At 48.2% G+C, this 19,039-nt stretch overlaps 1 protein-coding gene across 6 annotated transcripts in view; it reads right to left on the bottom strand.

Annotated features, from left to right (window-relative positions):
• Positions 1-249: 249 nt before the first annotated feature.
• Positions 250-19,039, bottom strand: part of LOC148017293 (uncharacterized protein At4g15545-like) — a 158,575-nt gene continuing 139,785 nt past the window's right edge. For 3 of the 6 annotated variants that reach the window (XM_087662693.1, XM_087662690.1, XM_087662688.1), the window contains one exon: positions 251-709. In XM_087662693.1, the coding sequence (XP_087518819.1) occupies positions 620-709 (90 nt within the window). In that variant the 3' untranslated portion in view covers positions 251-619. Of the gene's footprint in view, positions 710-19,039 lie in introns of all 6 variants that reach the window. The other 3 variants (XM_087662689.1, XM_087662691.1, XM_087662692.1) reach the window with 2 other exon arrangements.

Here is a 19,039-nt window from a genome sequence, read left to right as displayed (position 1 = left end):
AACTAAGGACTCCTTTCTGGTTGCAAATTGTCTTGTTTGTTTTCTCTATCTTCCAGACAAGAACTTTAGAATGATGTGCTTGAGGATCAATTTCTCCAAAAGGAAGACAAGAACTTTAGAATGATGTGCTTAAGGATCAATTTCTCAAAAAGGAATATAACAAACCGTGGTTAATTGGGGCTTGTTTATCTTGTATGTGATTTTAATAATGTTTTCATGCAAAGACTGGTAGCCACATATCAAGAGAGAAATGGAGACAAATGGTTTTTTGTCCTTAATATTCTACAAATCAACATACGTGCGAAAAATATTTAGAAAATCAATAAGACTATCGAGTGAAACTTCTCTAAATTTTACTAAACAGGGACGCCTTGGCAATTACAATGATACTCTGTGCTTTGTAATTAGGCCTTCTCTGAGGCCAACTATGAAATACATGCGGGTGCGTCACTGGATGCCAGTGCTGCATGAGCTCACGTGTTGCAGGGCGTGCAAACCAATTCTGCAAAGAAGCATATCCTTGCGACACTAGATGATGTCTGTCAGTAACCGTGTGGCCTCCTCCGTTGCTTGCTGGGGGTTGGCTACGACATTAGATGCACAACCCGCACATCGTCGCTCAAGCATGTCGTGTAATCAATTCATCAAAGGTTAAATATAAGTCTTGGTTATCAGGCCCGAAGATATGCTCAGCCTTTGACAAAGTATCCTGCATACATAGATCGTAGAAAGAGGTTTTAAGCGTTTCGATAACCATTTCTATGTTCTTCGAACTGACATAAGTACAAACATCGGTAAGGTTAATAGTATTCTTTAAGGTTTTGAAAACGTTCAGGAATGATCAAACCAGGCATGTAGCAGTACTCTTCTAGATTTTGAAAACACGCAGGAATGATTTAACTACACATAAAAATATTAACAACTTTCTAAAATAATAACAAGGGTGCACGAGCACGAGCAGGAGCATTGCCCTTTTGTTATTAGCATGCTTTCCTAAGAGTAGGCTACTTAACTCGAGTTAACTAGGGGTAGAAGAATCACTTTGCCACCAGATCATTGTAATAGCATATATTCCCTACCCAGCAATGCTCACAAAAACCCAGAGTAAAATCGCTAGCCTAAAATTCTTGAAGCATCTTGATCACTAAGATAACACGACCATCTCCATATCCTAAACTGGGATCCTTATCTATCATTTGCAACCAACCAAGACTCCAAAAATTTTCTCATTCTCTGGTAATGCATCTATTTTGTGAACGTAGACCCTGACATTATAAGCCGAATCTAGGAAATGTGTGATGAAATTCTTCCTGCATATGCATAGGATTGAGTCTAGTACCATTTGAAGGGGTGGGATAAGACTCCTTAAAATGTGAGACTTTAGAGCTTTATCGCTTAGCTAACCAGCGTTCGCAGAGCGTTTCTGAGAGCTGATACAAAAATCTTTAACATTAAGATCTGTGGGTCTTTTCCCAAGGCTTTGAATGGCATCTCAAGAAAACATAAATAAAGGTGACAAACTTGATCAGGTCATAAACCTTCACCTGGAGATTTTAGAGGCTTTTTTGTCTAAAATTTGGAATTCGCTCTACAGCTTGTAGAGAGGGTGACACCCCAAGCTAATAGACTGCCTCTCCTCCTTCCACAATGATATACCGCTCTACTATCAATGAATGTGAGATTGAGGATGTCAGCCACTTGGTTGAATGCTAGATAAAGGGACTCAGGATCCCAAATTTAGAGGCACCACTCGTGCACACATGCTGAGAGAAGGAATGATAAATCATCAAGGCCTTTGTCTCACCCAAATCTTAGAAAGGTGGCCCCTTCTACTTGGGGTGGCATTAGGGAACAATTCCACAACCTAAAGTGACATGACTAGCAATAAGAATTGTGTTATACTCAAAAGGCACACCATTGACCTCCAAGGTATCTAACATGGTGTCTCCAGCCTTGTGTAGAATAGTTGCCCCCATGTGGCTTGCAAAGCCTCTTTTGAAACCAAACAAAGATACATGCTGATAAGTATCGCTCCTAGACTCTCATCTAATAGGGCCCATTTGCCAAGCTATTTAGTGGACATGCAAGCACATGCCTAGCTCTGCTGCCCATCCATTGCTCTCATCTAGACATCATCGCATTCCAAATGCTATAGTTGCCTACTAATCTCCTCCTTGGCCAAATTGTTTGAAGGAACTGGAGCAAGGGGGTCATTGGCATAGTGGTGAAGATAAATCTTAAGGAGAGTCTCGTATGCTAACAACCTGGAAAAGGGTCATTGGGTTAGTTGTGAAGATCCTCTCAAAGATTATCTATACTCTTAACAAAGACACAGCTAACAACTCTACAGTCCCTCTTGGAGAAGAATCATCCAAGTCTATCGTCTTCAAGTGAGCCTTTTAACTATGAGTATACCACACCCTGATAATTCATATAAATGATGTCAAGAATCGCGTGGTGGAGGGGGTTGCTCAAGATGCTGCGCCGAACACACACAGAATGCACAAGGAGAAGCTCACTCAAGAGACAAGAAGAGAGATAGAGGCCAAAACGTTTTCTTTCTGATTTCTTCTTCTTCTTCCACACACTTTACAATGTACACAAAGTATAGATAAGATACAACATAAAAGGAAAGTGGCCTACTAAGTCAAACAATGCATAACCGACTACACTAGTCGACTGGCGCTATAACTATGCCAGCTGTAAATAGGTGTAACAACCTGAATATAATAAGTAATGAGTCAGTGGCCATGTGAGAGTCATAATGACCACCGACGTGCTAAGTGTAGACGTGTGGACCCATCTAACCAGGCGGTCCATCATCCATGTCCACATGTGTTGAGCTTGCCATCTCAACACTCCCCCTCAAGCTCAACTGTATCTCTGCAACTCCAAGTAAGCTTCGAAACTTTTGAAGCTTCTCTGTACCCAATGCCTTCGTGAATATATCAGCTATCTGATCCTGTGTGCTGACATACACCAAGTCAATCTCACCTGCTAGTACCTTCTCTCTCACAAAGTGGTAGTGTACCTCAATATGTTTTGTCCTGGCATGGAACACAGGGTTCCTAGCCAACTGTATACTGCTCATGTTGTCACAATAAATGACAACTGGACCTTCCACCTGCACATCCAAATCAGCCAGTAACTTTTGCAGCCATACTACCTCACATGCTGCAACAGCAGCACCTCTATACTCAGCCTCTGTACTCGACAAAGCAACTGTAGATTGCTTTTTGCTGCTCCAAGCAACTGCTGCACTACCAAGAGAGAACATGTATCCGCTGGTAGATCTTCTATCAGACATACTACCAGCCCAATCTGCATCTGTGTATCCAAACACCTGTACATCTGTACCTGCCTCATAGAAAAGTCCATAATGTAATGTGGACTTCACATATCTCAATATGCGTCTGACTCCATCCAAATGTGGCTTTCTAGGTACTTGCATAAACTGACTCACAAGACCAACAGCATAGCTCAAGTCTGGCCTTGTAATGGTCATGTAGATCAAACTCCCCACTATCCTTCTGAACATAGTAGGGTCTTCTATCTCATCCCCAACATCAGCACTCAGCTTTACATTCTGCTCCAACGGGACTGAAAGTGGTTTGCATGCAGTCATACCATACTTGGACAACATATCCAAGCCATATTGTCTTTGGGACAGCCATATACCATCATCACATCTGATCACCTCAATGCCAAGGAAGTACCTTAGCTCACCTAAATCCTTCATCTCAAACTTCATCTTCAAACAGCCCTTGACTTCAGCAATCCCACTATCACTATCACCTGTAATAATCAAGTCATCCACATAGATGACTATGATGACCAAACCTGCATCTCCTTTTCTCACATAAAGTGAGTGATCAGCATCAGAAACATAAAAACCAATATTGACAAGATACTCTCTAATCTTGTCAGACCATGCCCTTGGTGCTTGCTTGAGCCCATAGAGTGCCTTCTTCAACCTGCACACATACGTGGGATGCTCTAAATCTTCATAACCTGCTGGCTGATCCATATACACTTCTTCCTGCAAATCACCATGCAAGAAGGCATTCTTTACATCCATTTGCTGCAACCTCCAACCTTTGGCTGCTGCCAAAGAAATCACACATCTGACAGTTGCCATCCTAGCAACTGGACTGAAGGTTTCATCATAATCTATGCCATATGTTTGGGCATAGCCTTTTGCAACCAGCCTAGCTTTGTACCTGCTAATAGAACCATCTGCATTGTGCTTAATCTTATAAACCCACTTACATCCAATAGCTTTCTTTCCCTTTGGCAATGATACTAGATCCCAAGTCTTATTGGCCTCTAATGCAGCCATCTCCTCATCCATTGCTGCATCCCAATGAGCATGACCAACAGCCTCCTCAAAACATGTGGGCTCAACATCCTCAACTAGTTTCACCATATAAGCATAATGGTGAGCTGCATAACCCTCAAAACCAAATCTTTTAACAGGGTATCTCACCCTGCTAGACTTGCGTACCACTGGATCACTCAATGGAGTCTTTGCATTAACACGTGCTCTCTGCACACCTGGAGTCCTCACTGAAGGAATGCCAAGCTCATCATCCAAGCTCTCTGAGCCACTGGAGTCTCCATCAAGAACTGCATCAATGCCTTCTGACACCTTATTCTTTCCTTTGTCTTTACCTGTAGTGCTACTAGATGCACCCGAAGATGTAGAGATACTCCTTAGTCTCCCAGACCAAGGACTACTAGATGATGTCTCTGGTCCACTAAGAGTCCGTGATTCTTGCTTTTCAGCCTGCACATGAGTGTCATGATCATCATCAACATCCAATGCATCACCACTAGATGCATACCAGCTGCTCATTTCATCAAAGATGACATCCCTGCTCACTCTGAACTTACATGTGATAGGGTTGTAACAGCGATACCCTTTCTGCTCTAAAGAGTATCCAATAAAGATACACTTTTCAGCCTTTGGATCCAGCTTCTTCCGCAACTCATCTGGCACATGAACATACGCAATGCAGCCAAACACTTTCAAGTGTGAAACATCAGGCTTCTTACCTGTAAAACATTCTTCGGGGGTCATACCATGAACTGCAGCTGTGGGAGTTCTGTTCATAATATAAACAGCAGTATGAACAGCCTCAGACCAAAAATGCTTAGGCATATTCTTTTCAGCCATCAAGGCACGTGCAACTTCTGCAATATGCCTGTTTTTCCTTTCTGCAACCCCATTTTGCTGTGGGGTATACCTGCATGTGAACTGTCTCTTTATCCCATGAGACCTCAGAAAATCACTGAACTCATTTGAGAGGTACTCTCCCCCTCCATCTGACCTCAGGCACTTTACTTTCAAGCCTGTTTCTCTTTCAACTGCAGCCTTGAAAGTTCTAAAGTGCTCAAAAGCTTCACTCTTTTCCTTCATAAAATATACCCACAGCTTTCTAGAGCAATCATCAATGAATGTGACAAAGTATGAACTGCCTCCAAGAGATACATTTTGTGTAGGCCCCCAAATGTCTGTATGCACAACATCAAGGATATTTCTGCTTACATCTTTGTCATGTGAAAAGGGTTGTCTTGCCTGCTTACCAAACTGACATGCTTCACATACCTTCTGAAATTCTGCAACTTTAAAAGTAGGCAAACCTGTAACCAACCCTTTGGACTGCATTAATTTCAGCCTTTGTACATTTGCATGTCCAATGCGTTTGTGCCAAATTTCAATGTCTGCAACAACACCTTTTCCTTTGGCATACATAGCCGCATTCATAGTAGGAATTCCAGCATCTAGAGTGAACATACGTCCAACTCTACTTCCCTTTGCTACCAACCTGCACTTGTCATTGAAGTCTTCTACAAAGCAGCCCTTTGCATTAAATCTGACTTGCAGCCCTTGCTCTACCATTTGACCGACTGACACCAAGTTCTTTGTAATAGATGGCACATGTAATACATCTGAAAGACTCTTTGTCTTACCATCATGCAAGGACAAGGGAACTTTTCCAATGTGTGAAATTGGGTGGCATGAGTCATCACCCGTCTGCACATAACCTGCATTCTGCAAATCCTGCATCTCTCCAAACCATTCTGCATGGCTGGTCATATGATTGGATGCACCTGAATCAACATACCAAACATCTTCATGTGTTCCCTTTCCTGTAACAGCATTCAGCATATGCTGCATAACGAACAAACGTTCATTTTTGTCTTCATTCTGTCGTGAAGACGATGCATAGTTTCCTTGCTGCAACTTACCACTGCGGATATCATCTCTCTTAGCATAACATTGGGCTGCAATATGACCTGTTTTGCCACAGTAGTGGCACACAATACCAGAGTTGTTAGAACCTCTGTTCTGCCATCCACCTCTTCCTCTAAAGCTCCCCCTGCCTCTAAAGTTACCACGACCTCCTGAAACCTGCATATCGCCAAATTGCTGATTCAATCTGTTTTGCTGGTTGTCACTACCACGTCCTGTACCACGGCCTCTTGAAGAGAACCTGCCACGTCCCCTTCCAGAACTGGAGTAGAAAGCTTGGACCTGTTCACCACTTCTTTCAGATGTCTCACTCTGCATGTTGATCTCTTCAGTGATCATAAGGGAGACCAATTCATCGAAATCTGGAAATGGCTTTCTGACATATACGGAAGTTACAAAAGACTTCCAAGCCTTTTCATTGTTAAGTCCACCCAAGGTAGACGACACCAAATCATCATCATCGGGCATTGCATCAATCGCTGCCAATGCATCTGCAATGCTTCTTACTTTCAGTGCATACTCATTGATAGACATCTTCCCTTTCTTCAATGTATTCAACTCTTGCTTGAGTTGAATCTTTCGTGCCTTTGTATTTACAGAAAACATACTTTCAAGTATGGTCCAAGCTGCATATGCATTCTCTGCATTTCTAATGTGTCCCAGCATGTTATTGTCAATTACTGCAGACAACCAATACATGACCTTCTTGTCTTTTGCATTCCATTCCTTTCGTGCCTTTGTCTCTTCTACAGTTGGAGGATCACTCACCTCCGGCTCCTTTTCTTCACCTGAAACGAACTCGTAGAGGCCTTTTCCAATAAGGAAGTTCGTGACACGAAACTTCCATGATGGGTAGTTGTTCTTGTCGAGCTTCTCAATGATGGGGCTTCCACTGTTCTCTGCCATTATCACAAAACTAATACCAAACAGCAAGCAAATCTTCTGCAACCCTTGACCTGTAGTGCACAGCAATACACCAGACAGCATTTTTTACTGTCTGCTCAACAATACATGCAATCTGCAACCTTTTTGCAGATAAACCTTGTGTTTACTCACTGGTAAACACCTTTGAACTTACAGATCTGAAATCTGTAACCTGCGCACCCACGTTCGGTCAATACAGTCGAAGTCACAGTGTATCCCGAAACTGCTGTCCGCAACCTTGCGGCTCTAAAACGGGCCCTGAAACGGCCTCAAATGCCCAAAATCTCTGCGGGAAAGCCCGAAAGGGCTTATTTGCAGAATACACAGCGCTCTTCGCGCACACCAAATCTCACTGCAATCTGAGATTTTTGCTCTGCCTTGCTTCCGGTGCCTCCACAGGCACTACCCAAGAGAAAGAGTGGAAGGATGGGAGAGCTTCTTACCCGTGGCTTGCTTGCTCGAACCTTGCTTCTTCTCCTTTGCTTCAACCTTTGAAATCAGCCTCTCTCAGTGGTGCGGCTCTGATACCATGTCAAGAATCGCGTGGTGGAGGGGGTTGCTCAAGATGCTGCGCCGAACACACACAGAATGCACAAGGAGAAGCTCACTCAAGAGACAAGAAGAGAGATAGAGGCCAAAACGTTTTCTTTCTGATTTCTTCTTCTTCTTCCACACACTTTACAATGTACACAAAGTATAGATAAGATACAACATAAAAGGAAAGTGGCCTACTAAGTCAAACAATGCATAACCGACTACACTAGTCGACTGGCGCTATAACTATGCCAGCTGTAAATAGGTGTAACAACCTGAATATAATAAGTAATGAGTCAGTGGCCATGTGAGAGTCATAATGACCACCGACGTGCTAAGTGTAGACGTGTGGACCCATCTAACCAGGCGGTCCATCATCCATGTCCACATGTGTTGAGCTTGCCATCTCAACAAATGATGCCTAATTTCCCCTCTGATTTTTGTGAAATGATGGTTTGCCAGACGATCTCAACCAAAGAATCATACGATTTGTCTAAAGTAAAACATTGCAAATTCCTTCAATTAGGTGGTGCAGCTGAGCAAGAGAACCCCAAAAACCACCAGCACAAAGAAGTGACATGCAAGGACTTGGTTAACAAGTACGACTCTGCAAGAAAAGAGGGGTAGGATAGTCAATGGCCAGTACGTCAACTCCCACCAGACGCAACCAGGCACCAGAAAAGCTAGAGCTACCATAATATCATGACCCAGATGAAAACCTAGGTCTCGCATCATTGGTCTATTAGGGGAACAATTGATTTGTACCGATAGATTTTCACATGTTCCACGATACAGAAAACCTAAAATGCTACTTGAAGCCTCTCTATCATAGCCATGTCCTCCACATCTTATCACCTGCATAGTCTTAGTCTATTAGCTCTATCTCACTCCTCACTGGAAGCCTAAAGCCAAGTGCCTTAGAGACTGTATACAGGACAAAATAGGACATTGGCTTTGTTTCTCAACCGGTACATCTACAAGGACAGAACGTGCTTTCAGTGAACTCATGAGGCCTAGGCGTAACTAAAATGTGTTTATAGTAACAGAGAGTGCTTTAAATGCGTTAGCGCTGTTAGAAACGAAACAGAACTTATTTCTGTGGACAAGAGCTAAACACTTTACATAATCGGTGCATTTGTACTTATGACTTTCTGCTTAAATGTTACAATGGCGGGCAATAATTTGAAAACGAGAATTCGGCTTTATTACTAGTCTGTATTTTTCTTGTAATGGAAGCCAAAAAAAAAAGGTTTACCTAAACTTCTAATACTGACAAATCTTATTTACATTCGGATTTTTATTTCTATTTTTTATTAAGTGAAATGAAAGCTAGGCACTTTCGCTTTCAGCAACCCTAGCCAATCTATTTGTCTGACTAAGGCTAGAAGCTTTATATGCACTCAGAGCCCTTTTGAATGAAACACTGAGGACATTGGCTTTGTTAAGTAAATGAAGAAGTATGAGGCTAAAGAGGAACCTTGTATGTTGATCTTTCCAGCCGAAACTCCTCTCCCACTTGAGCTTCAATGATCACCCTATTGCTGGCTGAACAATGCAAGGCTGACAACCACAGATAATAGGACATTCGCTTTGTTAAGAGAATGAAGATGTATGAGGCTAGAGAGCAACCTTGTATGTTGTTCCTGCCAAAACTCTTCTTCCAGTTGACCTCCATTGATCACCCTATTCCTGGCTGACTAATACAAGGCTGACAACCTACTGATCCAACATCATGGCAAGCCTAGACAAACCATGGTTACTCTAGAAAGTCCTATTTGGCTCTTTCATAAGCTTTCTTGTAATCCAAGAGGATGCCTATCTGCTGTCCATCTTGTTGAGCCTAATATGTATCCTCAAAAATAGCCAAGTTGCTGTCCCAGGATACTCCTAGTGTGTCATGGATGATGTCTGGAAGGCGGGGCCTGCTGCTGATCATCCTTGACAGTGACTTGATAGGAAACTGACAAGAGGTTGATGGATCGTCATTAGCTAACTAACATCCTTCCCCCTTGGAGATCAAGTAAATCAGGCCTACTGAGAGGTTGACTGGCATCCTCTCTGTGCTGAAGATCTCTTGAAACAGTACTAACCGGGCTGACTTCACTTTTCCCCAGAAGCCAATAAAAAGGCTTTTATAGGGAGTCCATCCTTATTTCTGGATTTTGTTCTCTTGATCCCAATGTTCATAAAAAACACTTTACATAGCAAATACAAAAACCTTAACTCAAAATTTTGGAGAGAGTTGTGAGTCGAGGTACGTTTTCAAAACTGAAATTGTTGTGAAGTTCATGGTCTTAAGCCTTCTTCTTTAGATTTGAAGGTTTTTTATAAATTTTTGCAATTCATTTATCTTTTTTTTTTGCAAGTAAAATGTGGCTGATTATATTACTCAAAAATTTTGATTACAATGGAGTGCTCATGCTCAACAGACTAGCTGGAGCTGATGCAGAGTCACAAATACATCATGTATACAAGCCTCTCAAGGCGGTCTAGGGGGGATGGGGGCAAGAAGCCATGGGGGTGGGCTGTATTGCCAAATGGGGCTGCCTGCATGCATCACAAAAAATAAGCCCTTGCTGCCCCAAGTGCGCACGAAATGACAACGGAGCTCCTGACGAGCCTTGGACTCGCCCTGCACCTGATCCCATCGGCCATAGAGGGAGTGGATGATGGAGGTCCAGAGCTCTGCTAAGGTTGCATGTACTAAAAGTCTCTCTCCCCGCTGAAAGACTCCTAACACCGCGCCTTCCAAATATGCCATCCAGTAAGACTCCCTATGAGCTCCCATATCTCCGAGTAGTCTGCTGTGGGCTCCAATACCTGGCGGATGGGTATCGACCACTACGCATGACCCTGCCTTGATAATGAATATCCTGTCCTGCATCCCGGCCTCATACAAAAGGTGGCGGCCCTGGCTGACGGCCTGCCAACAAAAAGCTACCCATGAGATACATCCAAGGCTAGGTGCTATACGGCGAAGGATGCGGCATGCTCCTCTCCACATGAGCTGCCCTCCTCACATGACCAAAGGCAGTGCTTTGGGGTTTCCAGAGGTTGCTATGTGCAACGCTTACAACCTCCCTCCTTTTGCATCTGGGCAAGCCAACTGCCCACCGCCAAGCCTCCATGTGCCACCAACCATAAGAAATACGACAACCTCCTCGGCCTCCAACTATCCCAAAGGCGGTGCCAAAAAGTTTGTCGGAAAAGCTCCGTGATGCTGTGCTCCGTGCAGTGCCTACTACGTGACGGCGCCCAATCTATATCCTTCTGCATCAATACGTGTCTGCCAATCCTGGCAGTGTACTCTAAAAACCTGGGTGGTTTCTTGGCGACCGCAGTGGCTAGCCATAGCCACTCTCCTGGATCCCACTCTAGCTCATCAAGTGGCCTGCCCTCCCAAATCCAAAGGCGCCACTCCCTGAGCTCCTTTCAGAAAACATAGGGGTCCAATCGCTATGTCTTCCCCTGAAGGCCCACCACCCGAATCCTCCTCCACGAAAGGGCAGCTGTCCCCTCATGCTGCAGTCCTCTGTCAAGGGCCAAATGCCCCCCCCCTAAACGGCGAAGAAAGTCCCTTGTGGGGCACCGCCCACTCTACTTGCCACTTGTAGGGGATGCGTGCTGGTGAAAACCTAGCTGCCCATACCTCCCTGAGCTCTATCGGCTCTCATATCGCGGAAGCAAGCCACTCCTGAGGTATTGCTGCATCTATCTCCCTTCTTCTCAACTCCACTCCTCTCTGGCAGCCTGATACTCGTTGCAGCACCTCCTCGTCCACCATCCTGTACACCTCCCACTATGTCTTGATGGTGCGAGCCGGGCCGGCCTCCCAACCAGCCCACTGGATGTGGGGGCGCTCGCCGATTTGTGCCCCTTCCCAATCTTTGACCTGGGGGGTCCAGATCACCGGCTGACAGTCTATCTCCTCCTGGCAGCCTGGGGAGCTCTGGATTAGGGCCTTATGAAGGCCTTGCCACACGCGAAGTAAGCTGCGTAGAAAAGGCGATTTGGGAGGGGGTGATCTGGGCTAACATGAAGATCCATCTCAGGGACGGCCTCCACTCACCGCCTAGCCTCGGTTTACAGTCCCGAAGGCCCTCCTGCAATAAGACCTTCCAGGTCTGCCCGCTAGGTGTGAGGCTGCAGACAACTAGCTTGCCCAAGAGGGCTATACTCTGATACTCTAGGTCTATGATCCCAAGCCCTCCCTCTGACCGATGCCGTATGATGGTCGTCCATGCCACCTTGGCCCTAGAATCCCTGGAACCATCTAACCCTGACCAAAGGAAATTCTAAACTAGGCGGCGAAGCTACACTACGCATGAAGAGGAGAAGCACCAACACGAGGCAATGTACCAAGCCGTCGCTAGGACTTGGTTAACCACCAGGGCTCAGTCGGCTAGTGAGAGGCGAGCCGTGCTCCAATAGATCAATTTCCTCCGAATAGAATCAAGGATAGGAAGAAACTGCTAGGCAGGAGTGATATCAAGTCCCACCTAGAACCCTAGGTACCGGGCCGTCTGCCCTCTGCCCACCCATATAAATCCCAAGTGGACGCCCCACTCCGTGCTAGAGTCTGGGTCTGTGAGGAAACCAACCGACTTTCGCCAATTGATTTTCACTCCCACTACTGCAGAACAGAACACATCAAGGGCCAGCCCCACTCTCTCTAGCATCAACTCCTCGTTCTCTATATAGAGTGTTGTGTCATCTGCATACTCTGAGTCTAACAGCTCAGTCTCCTCTCTCATTGGAAGTCGGAGGCCGCGTAATCCGCTCACACGTAACCCAAGGAAGTGAGACATCGCCTCTACAAAGAGTAGAAACAGGTAAGGGGCTAGGGGACAGCCCTATCGAACCGGTCTCTCGTGCCGAAACTCCTCCCCTCGCCTTCTGCCTATGAGAACCCTGCTCGTGGCTTATCTGTAAAGGGTGGGAGACCCCACGAATCCAAACCTGGGGGAATCTCAACCTCACCATGGTGCCCTCTAGGAAATCCCAGTCCACCCTGTCATAAGCTTTCTCGAAATCCAATAATACAGCCAGTCTCTGCCCACTATGCTGAGCCCACTCTATCGCTTCAAAGAAGGTAAATACATTGTCTAGGATGCTTCTGTCCTAGACAAAGCATGTCTGTGTGTCATGGATGATGTCTGGAAGCACAGGGAGTAATTGCCTACCAATCATCATTGCCAGTGCCTTATAGGCCACTGACAATAAGGTGATTGGTCTCCAGTGGGAAAGCTCCAACCGGTCTCCCCCTTTGGGGAGAAGACTGATAAGGCTTGCCTAAAGACTCCCTGGCATCTGTCCTGAAGTGAAAATCTCTTGGAAGGCCATCAGTAGGGGATCCTTCACCACTTCCCAATAGGTAGTGAAGAAGGCCTTAGAGAGGCCATCCTCTCCTAGGCGTTTCTGCCCATCCTATGTATGGAAAGCCTCCTCTAGTTCCTTCTTTGTGAAGGGGGCTAGGAGAAAGCATCCCATCTCCTCTGCGAGGGAGGGATGTGATCCTAGACCTATTGTCTGCATTTATGTCCTCTAGCTGAAACTATCTCCTGCTGAAAGAGGCACGTGTAATAGTCAGTAGCAATCTCCATCACCTCGTCTAGGCTAAAACGAGTTCTCCCATACTAATCCCGAAGGCTACGTATTTGCTCTCCTACGGTGCGAGGCTGGTGCGCCTAGAAAAACTCCTTGCATATCGTGTCCCCCTTCCGCACCCAGAAGGCTGCTGAGGCTCAAAAAGAGAACTCCGAATGTCTGTCCTCAAGGCCAGCAATGGCTGCTCGGGTGCGCACCTCCTGTGCGTGGAGGGTGGGATCCCTTGGTGTCTCTTGTAATAGTCTCTGCGTGGCTGCAAGGTCCCGTCGGAGTGCTCTCTCCTCCTCCCAACTCTGCTACCTGGCCTGTATGGCTGTCTCTTGGTAGATTCTACTCGACTCGGCTGGGACCTCTGCAATCTCCTCTGCCGTCCGGTCCCTCTTGCCCCACTCTCTCATCCAAATCTGCTCAATCTATCTCATCACCTCCTCCATCCTACGGATCGAGTCCGGGATCCGACAAGATCGTGCTTCAAGAGCAGATACTGGAGGATCAAGCGTCAGGAGAACCGGGCAATGATCGGACAGCGTGGTACCCACCAACTGCCAAATCTGGCCTCCGCGAGAGCAACCCCACTCTCCCACATAAAACCTATCCAGCCGCTCCAACAAGACACCACCTAGCCGTCTGTATCCCCAAGAGAAATCCAGCGACCTCTCCCTCCTGTTGAAGGCAAGGTCTCTCCACGCATCGCGTGCTCCTACTGCCATCAAAAAGACCTCCCATGCCTCCTACTCCTCCCCAACCATGCCCTATTAGTTTCTGCCTCTACCTTGCTGGTCCTTCAAAGCCTTCAAGTTGTTGAAGTCTCCTCCAACGATCCAGGAGTCCACCTCTCCGAGTCCATCGGCGATCTCCACCCAGAACCTGCTGCGTGCCCTAACCTCCGTAGGGGCATAGACATTGAGGACTCCAATGCACGAGTCCCCAGTATCCAATCTAATCCATAGAACCCTCCTTGCCACTATCGTCTCGTGGTCTCGTACATAGGTGGTGAGCCTCCAGCCAATAGAGGTGCATACGCCTCCACTCCTGCCATAGGCACCTATGGCATGCTCCCAATAAGTGTGCGAGCTGCCCAAAAGTACCTTCCCTACCTGTTGGGCCTAGGTGGGGGTGAGCTTGTGCTCCTGTAGAAGTAAGATGTTGATCCGTCCGGCAAGGGTAGGCTAGAACTCTTGCCAAACAGTCAACTTCTTGGAACCACGTGCCCCACTGTAGTGCAGACTATTCACATTCCAGGATGCAAGGTGTAAGCTCATGGGGAATCCTGTGACTTACCGAACAAGGCATCTGTTCGGTGTGGAGGTTGCTGATGAGGAGGAGAAACTGAGGCAAGCAAATATACTTTGCCGCCGGTCTGGACGGCAAACTCCAATCCCCTATGGTGGACCTCGACCGGTCCATAGGGGTGATAGATGCTCCAGGTGGTACTATCAATGCATCTATCAGCCATGTTGAGAGTCGTGACTTTGTACACTGATAGAAACGGGCCACCTGTGCCAAGGGCCACTCGATCACATTCCTCGGAGCTCTCCACTGTGGAGGGGCTCGAAAGATAATGCTCAAGTGTGGGACCTCGGCATCGGCCCACCAGTTAATGTCCATCATGCAACCAGGCCAGTGCTGTGCAAACAGTGGTAGACCTTCTCCCATCCATTGGGAGATGTCGTCCTCCACCTAACTCTTCAACTCCTCAATTTGTGTAGTCGTCCACTCCCTTGAGTGAGAGGGCTGAAGAAAAAAGGCGTTTGATCCATCCGATGGTGCTAGTAGATGGACCTTGCCCCTCCTTGACTTACGAACCATGAAGATCCCCACCTCTAGAGGTAGTGGAAACTCTCCACACTCCACAACTCTCAGGTAGAACCATGGGCCACTGCGGAAGAACTCCTATGGCAACAACTGTGTTTGTCTCGAGAAAGTGAGACGGGCGGCAGGGGCCGATGAGCTGGTGGCTATATGGGAGGGGGAAGACTGCTGGTGCGAGGATGATGTAGGCGTGTGTGGCTCATCACCTCCTTTGGAAGGGAGGGGGGGGGGGGGGGTCTGGGGGGGGGGGGTCTGGGGGGGATCACCTGAACCAGGTGCAAATCAAGGGGGCTACTCAATAGGGGGGGTGGTGGAGGGGAAGAGGATTGAGGGATGGTGGGATGGGCGGAGGTGCATGCCGGGTATGGGGGGGAGCTAGTGGCCCTGGAAAGGAAGGGCTGTGGGCCAGGGTCAATGGGGGGGTGGGAGGGGACATGGGATGTTGGGGGGGGGGGGGGGGGGGGGGCTGTGGGATCTCAAGTGAGGTAGTCCGTGGCACGAGTGGTGGATGTGGGGGGTTGCGCTCCTGCTGGGTGGGGTGGGTAGGGGGGGGCTGTGGAGTGCTCTACCAAGGGAGCGTCGCTCGCCTACGTGCTCCTTGCTGACGAGAGTGGGTCTGAGGAGCTAGCTGCACCCTCCTCTGCCGTCTCCCTCTTTGTCGTCTTTGGACTCGAGTAAAGTCGTCAGCATCCACCTACGGGCCTGTCGGCGGAACCGCCTTTGCTCTGAAACGCGTGCAAACTGTTGCCTGATGCCCAAAGTGGTAGTAGCGCAGGCACTGCCCTAGTTGGCCAGTCACAATGACCTGCTGCCTAAAGGAGTGCCCGCCCGCCTCAATCTCTAGGAGCTGTGGGATATTCTTGACCTCTTTCACTGTCACTCGTACCTTTGCGACTCCTGCTGCTGTCATTGCATCCGTGAAAGACGCGGGAAGAACAGTGTCGAAGAGCCATCCAAAGTCTTCCACCAACTGGCGATACTCTATCGCTAGGTCGGGGAAAAGAAGGTGACCGGGTGCCGAAGAAACCTGTTGTGGAGTGCAAATGCCTCCAAGTAAAGCCACTGTACCAAGGGACCATGTGTATGATCCCCTTCATGGATGCATATGGTGAACTAGCAAGTAACTCGCGAGCTGCGTTTGTCGAACTGAGCAAGACTATGAAGATCCCTTGGTCCATTAGGACTGCCTCCACAATCTGCGCTATGCCGATGCGCAACGTGGAGTGAAGCCAGTCCCGAAGCTGTGGCTGGGGAATGTCCTACTACCTGACCATAAATCATTGTTTCTTTTAGCTCCAGCTCCTTAGCTCGGACGGCTAAGAGCTACTCCTTAGAGAGGATGACGCACAAGGTGTTTGACTGGGGGGCACTCGCTGAGTGCGCCGGTGTTTGACCAAAGGTTTCCATTGCGCCGTCCGTGGGGTTCAACATCTCCCCCACTGTCAGAAAACAACATTCCCCTCCCCCCCCCTCCCCCTTTCCGGTAGCACATCAGCGTGTTTGGTAGGTTCTCAGCAGGGATGCGCAATGGAAACCTCTGGCCAGACGCCGATGCATTCTACGAGTGCTCCCCTAGTCAAACACCTTGTGCATCGTCCTCTCTGAGAAGAACAACACTTAGCCGTCCGTGCCACAAAGTTGGAGCTTAAAGAAACAGTGATCTTTGGTTAGGTAGTAGGACACTCCCCATCTAGGGCTCAGCTTTGGGATTGGCTTCACTCCACACTACGCATCGGCACAGTGCAAATTATGGAGGTTGTTCTAATGGGTCAAGGAATCTTCATGGTACGATTCATCTCAACAAATGCAATGCGTGAGCTACTAGCTAGTTCGCCCTATGCTTCCACGAAGGGGGTCATCCACATGGTTCCCTCATACAGTGGCTTCACAGTGGAGGCATTCACGCTCCACAATAGTTTTCTTAGACACCCGGTCACCCTACTCTTCCCTGGACTGGCGATAGAGTATCACCAGTTAGTGGAAGACTTTGGACGCGAGCTCTTCGGCGCTGTCTTCCCACCTCTTTCGCAGACGCAATGACAGCTACAATAGTCCCAAAGGTATGGGCAAAGGTACAGGTGGCAATGAAAGAGAGAAACAATATACCACAATTTCTAGAGATTGAGGCAGGCAGACACTCTTTCCGGCAATAGGTTATTGTGATTGGGTAGCCAGGGCAGTGCCTACGTTGCCATGACTTTGGGCATCAAGTAGATGCACACGCTTCGAAGCTAAGGCAACTTCGCCGACAGGCCCACAGGTGGACGCAGATGGCTTTACACAGGTCGAGAGACGACAGAGAGGGAGATGACAGGGGAGGCCCGCAATCACCCCCTCGACACAACCACGGCAAGCAAGGAGCAAAAGAGCAAGTGTTGCCCCTCTGGCAAAGCAGCACGCGACCCTCCCCTCCTCGCCCCACCCAGCAAGACCACAGGCCTACACATCCTCCCCCCACGGAGGCATCATAGGCCACCTCACCCGAGGGCCCACATCCCCCACACCCTCCCCCACCTCCCCACGGTTCCCCCCCCAACACCAGCCCATAGCCCCCCCTCCTCCAGAGCTACCATCCCCTCCCCCACACCCGCCTTGTGCGTCTAACTACCACTATCCCTCGATCCACCCCCTCCCCACCATCACCCTCGCCGACCAGCCTCCCTGATTCCCGCCCAGTATACGTGAGCCCCTCCCCCCGCCCCCCCCCGCCCCCCCCACATGGGGTGAGGAGCCCCATACGGCGACATCCTTCACTCACCGGCAGTCTATCCCCCCTGCCCCTCCCACATAGCCACCAGCTCATCCATCCATGCCGCCCGTCACACTTTCCTGAGACAAGCGCATCAACTACCACGAGTTTTTTCGCAGCGGCCATGGTCTTACGTGAGAGTTACGGAGTGCGGAGAGTCCCACTACCCTTGGAGGTGGGAATCTTCGTGCTACGCAACTCAAGGAGTGGCAAGGTCTATCTACTTGCACCACCGAATGGACCAAACTACGCTTTCTTCCTTTAGACTTCTCACACAAGAGACTGGACATCAACACAGAGAGGAGGAGGTGAAGAGCCAAGTGTCAGACCACATCTCCCAATGGATGGGAGGTGGACTGGCACCTTTTTCCCAGCAGTGGCCAGGGTGCATGATGGACATTAACTGGTGGGCTAGGGCCAAGGTCCCACATCTGAGCATTATCTTTCGAGCCCCTCTGTAGTGGAGAGCTCCAATGGATGTGATTTGAGTGGCCCCTGGCATAAGCAACCCGTTTCTACCAGAGTACAGAGTCTCGCCTCTCAGCCTGGCTAATAGATGCCCTGGTGATACCACCAGGCGCTTCAATCACTCCCATGGTCCCCCCCCCGAGGGCTACCATGGGGAAATGGAGTTCACCGTCCAAGCTAGCAGCAAAGCACATTCACACGCCTCATAGCTCCTCTTCTTCGTTAGCAGCTTCCACACCGAATAGATAGTTGTTCGGTTAGTCACAGGTTTCCCTATGAGTTGACATCTTGCATCCTGGAATGTGAACAGCCTCCACTATAATGGAGCATGTGGTTCCAGGAAGTTGATTGTTCGGCAGAAGCTATAGCCTGCCCTTGTCGGACAGATCGACATCTTACTTTTACAGGAGCACAAGCTCACTCCCACCCAGGCCCACCAGGTAGGGAAGGTACTCTCGAGCAGTTCATACACTTACTAGGAGCACGCCATCAGTGCCCACGGCAGGAGTGAGGCGTATGCAACTCTATTGGTACGAGCCTCACCGCCTCTGTACGGGACCATGGGACAATTGTGGTAGGGAGGGTTCTATGGATTAGATTGGATATTGGGGACTCGTGCCTTGGGAGTACTCAATATCTATGCCCCTACTGAGGTTAGGGCACGCAACAGGTTCTGGGTGGAGATCCCA

Source organism: Lygodium microphyllum, chromosome 22 (assembly GCF_053477565.2).
Source record: "Lygodium microphyllum isolate KBCC chromosome 22, Lygodium_microphyllum_v1.1.10, whole genome shotgun sequence".
In the NCBI taxonomy this organism is placed as follows: Eukaryota; Viridiplantae; Streptophyta; class Polypodiopsida; order Schizaeales; family Lygodiaceae; genus Lygodium; species Lygodium microphyllum.
The sequence above is the reverse complement of the archived record's forward strand: the minus strand, read 5'-3'. Positions and strand labels throughout refer to the sequence as shown.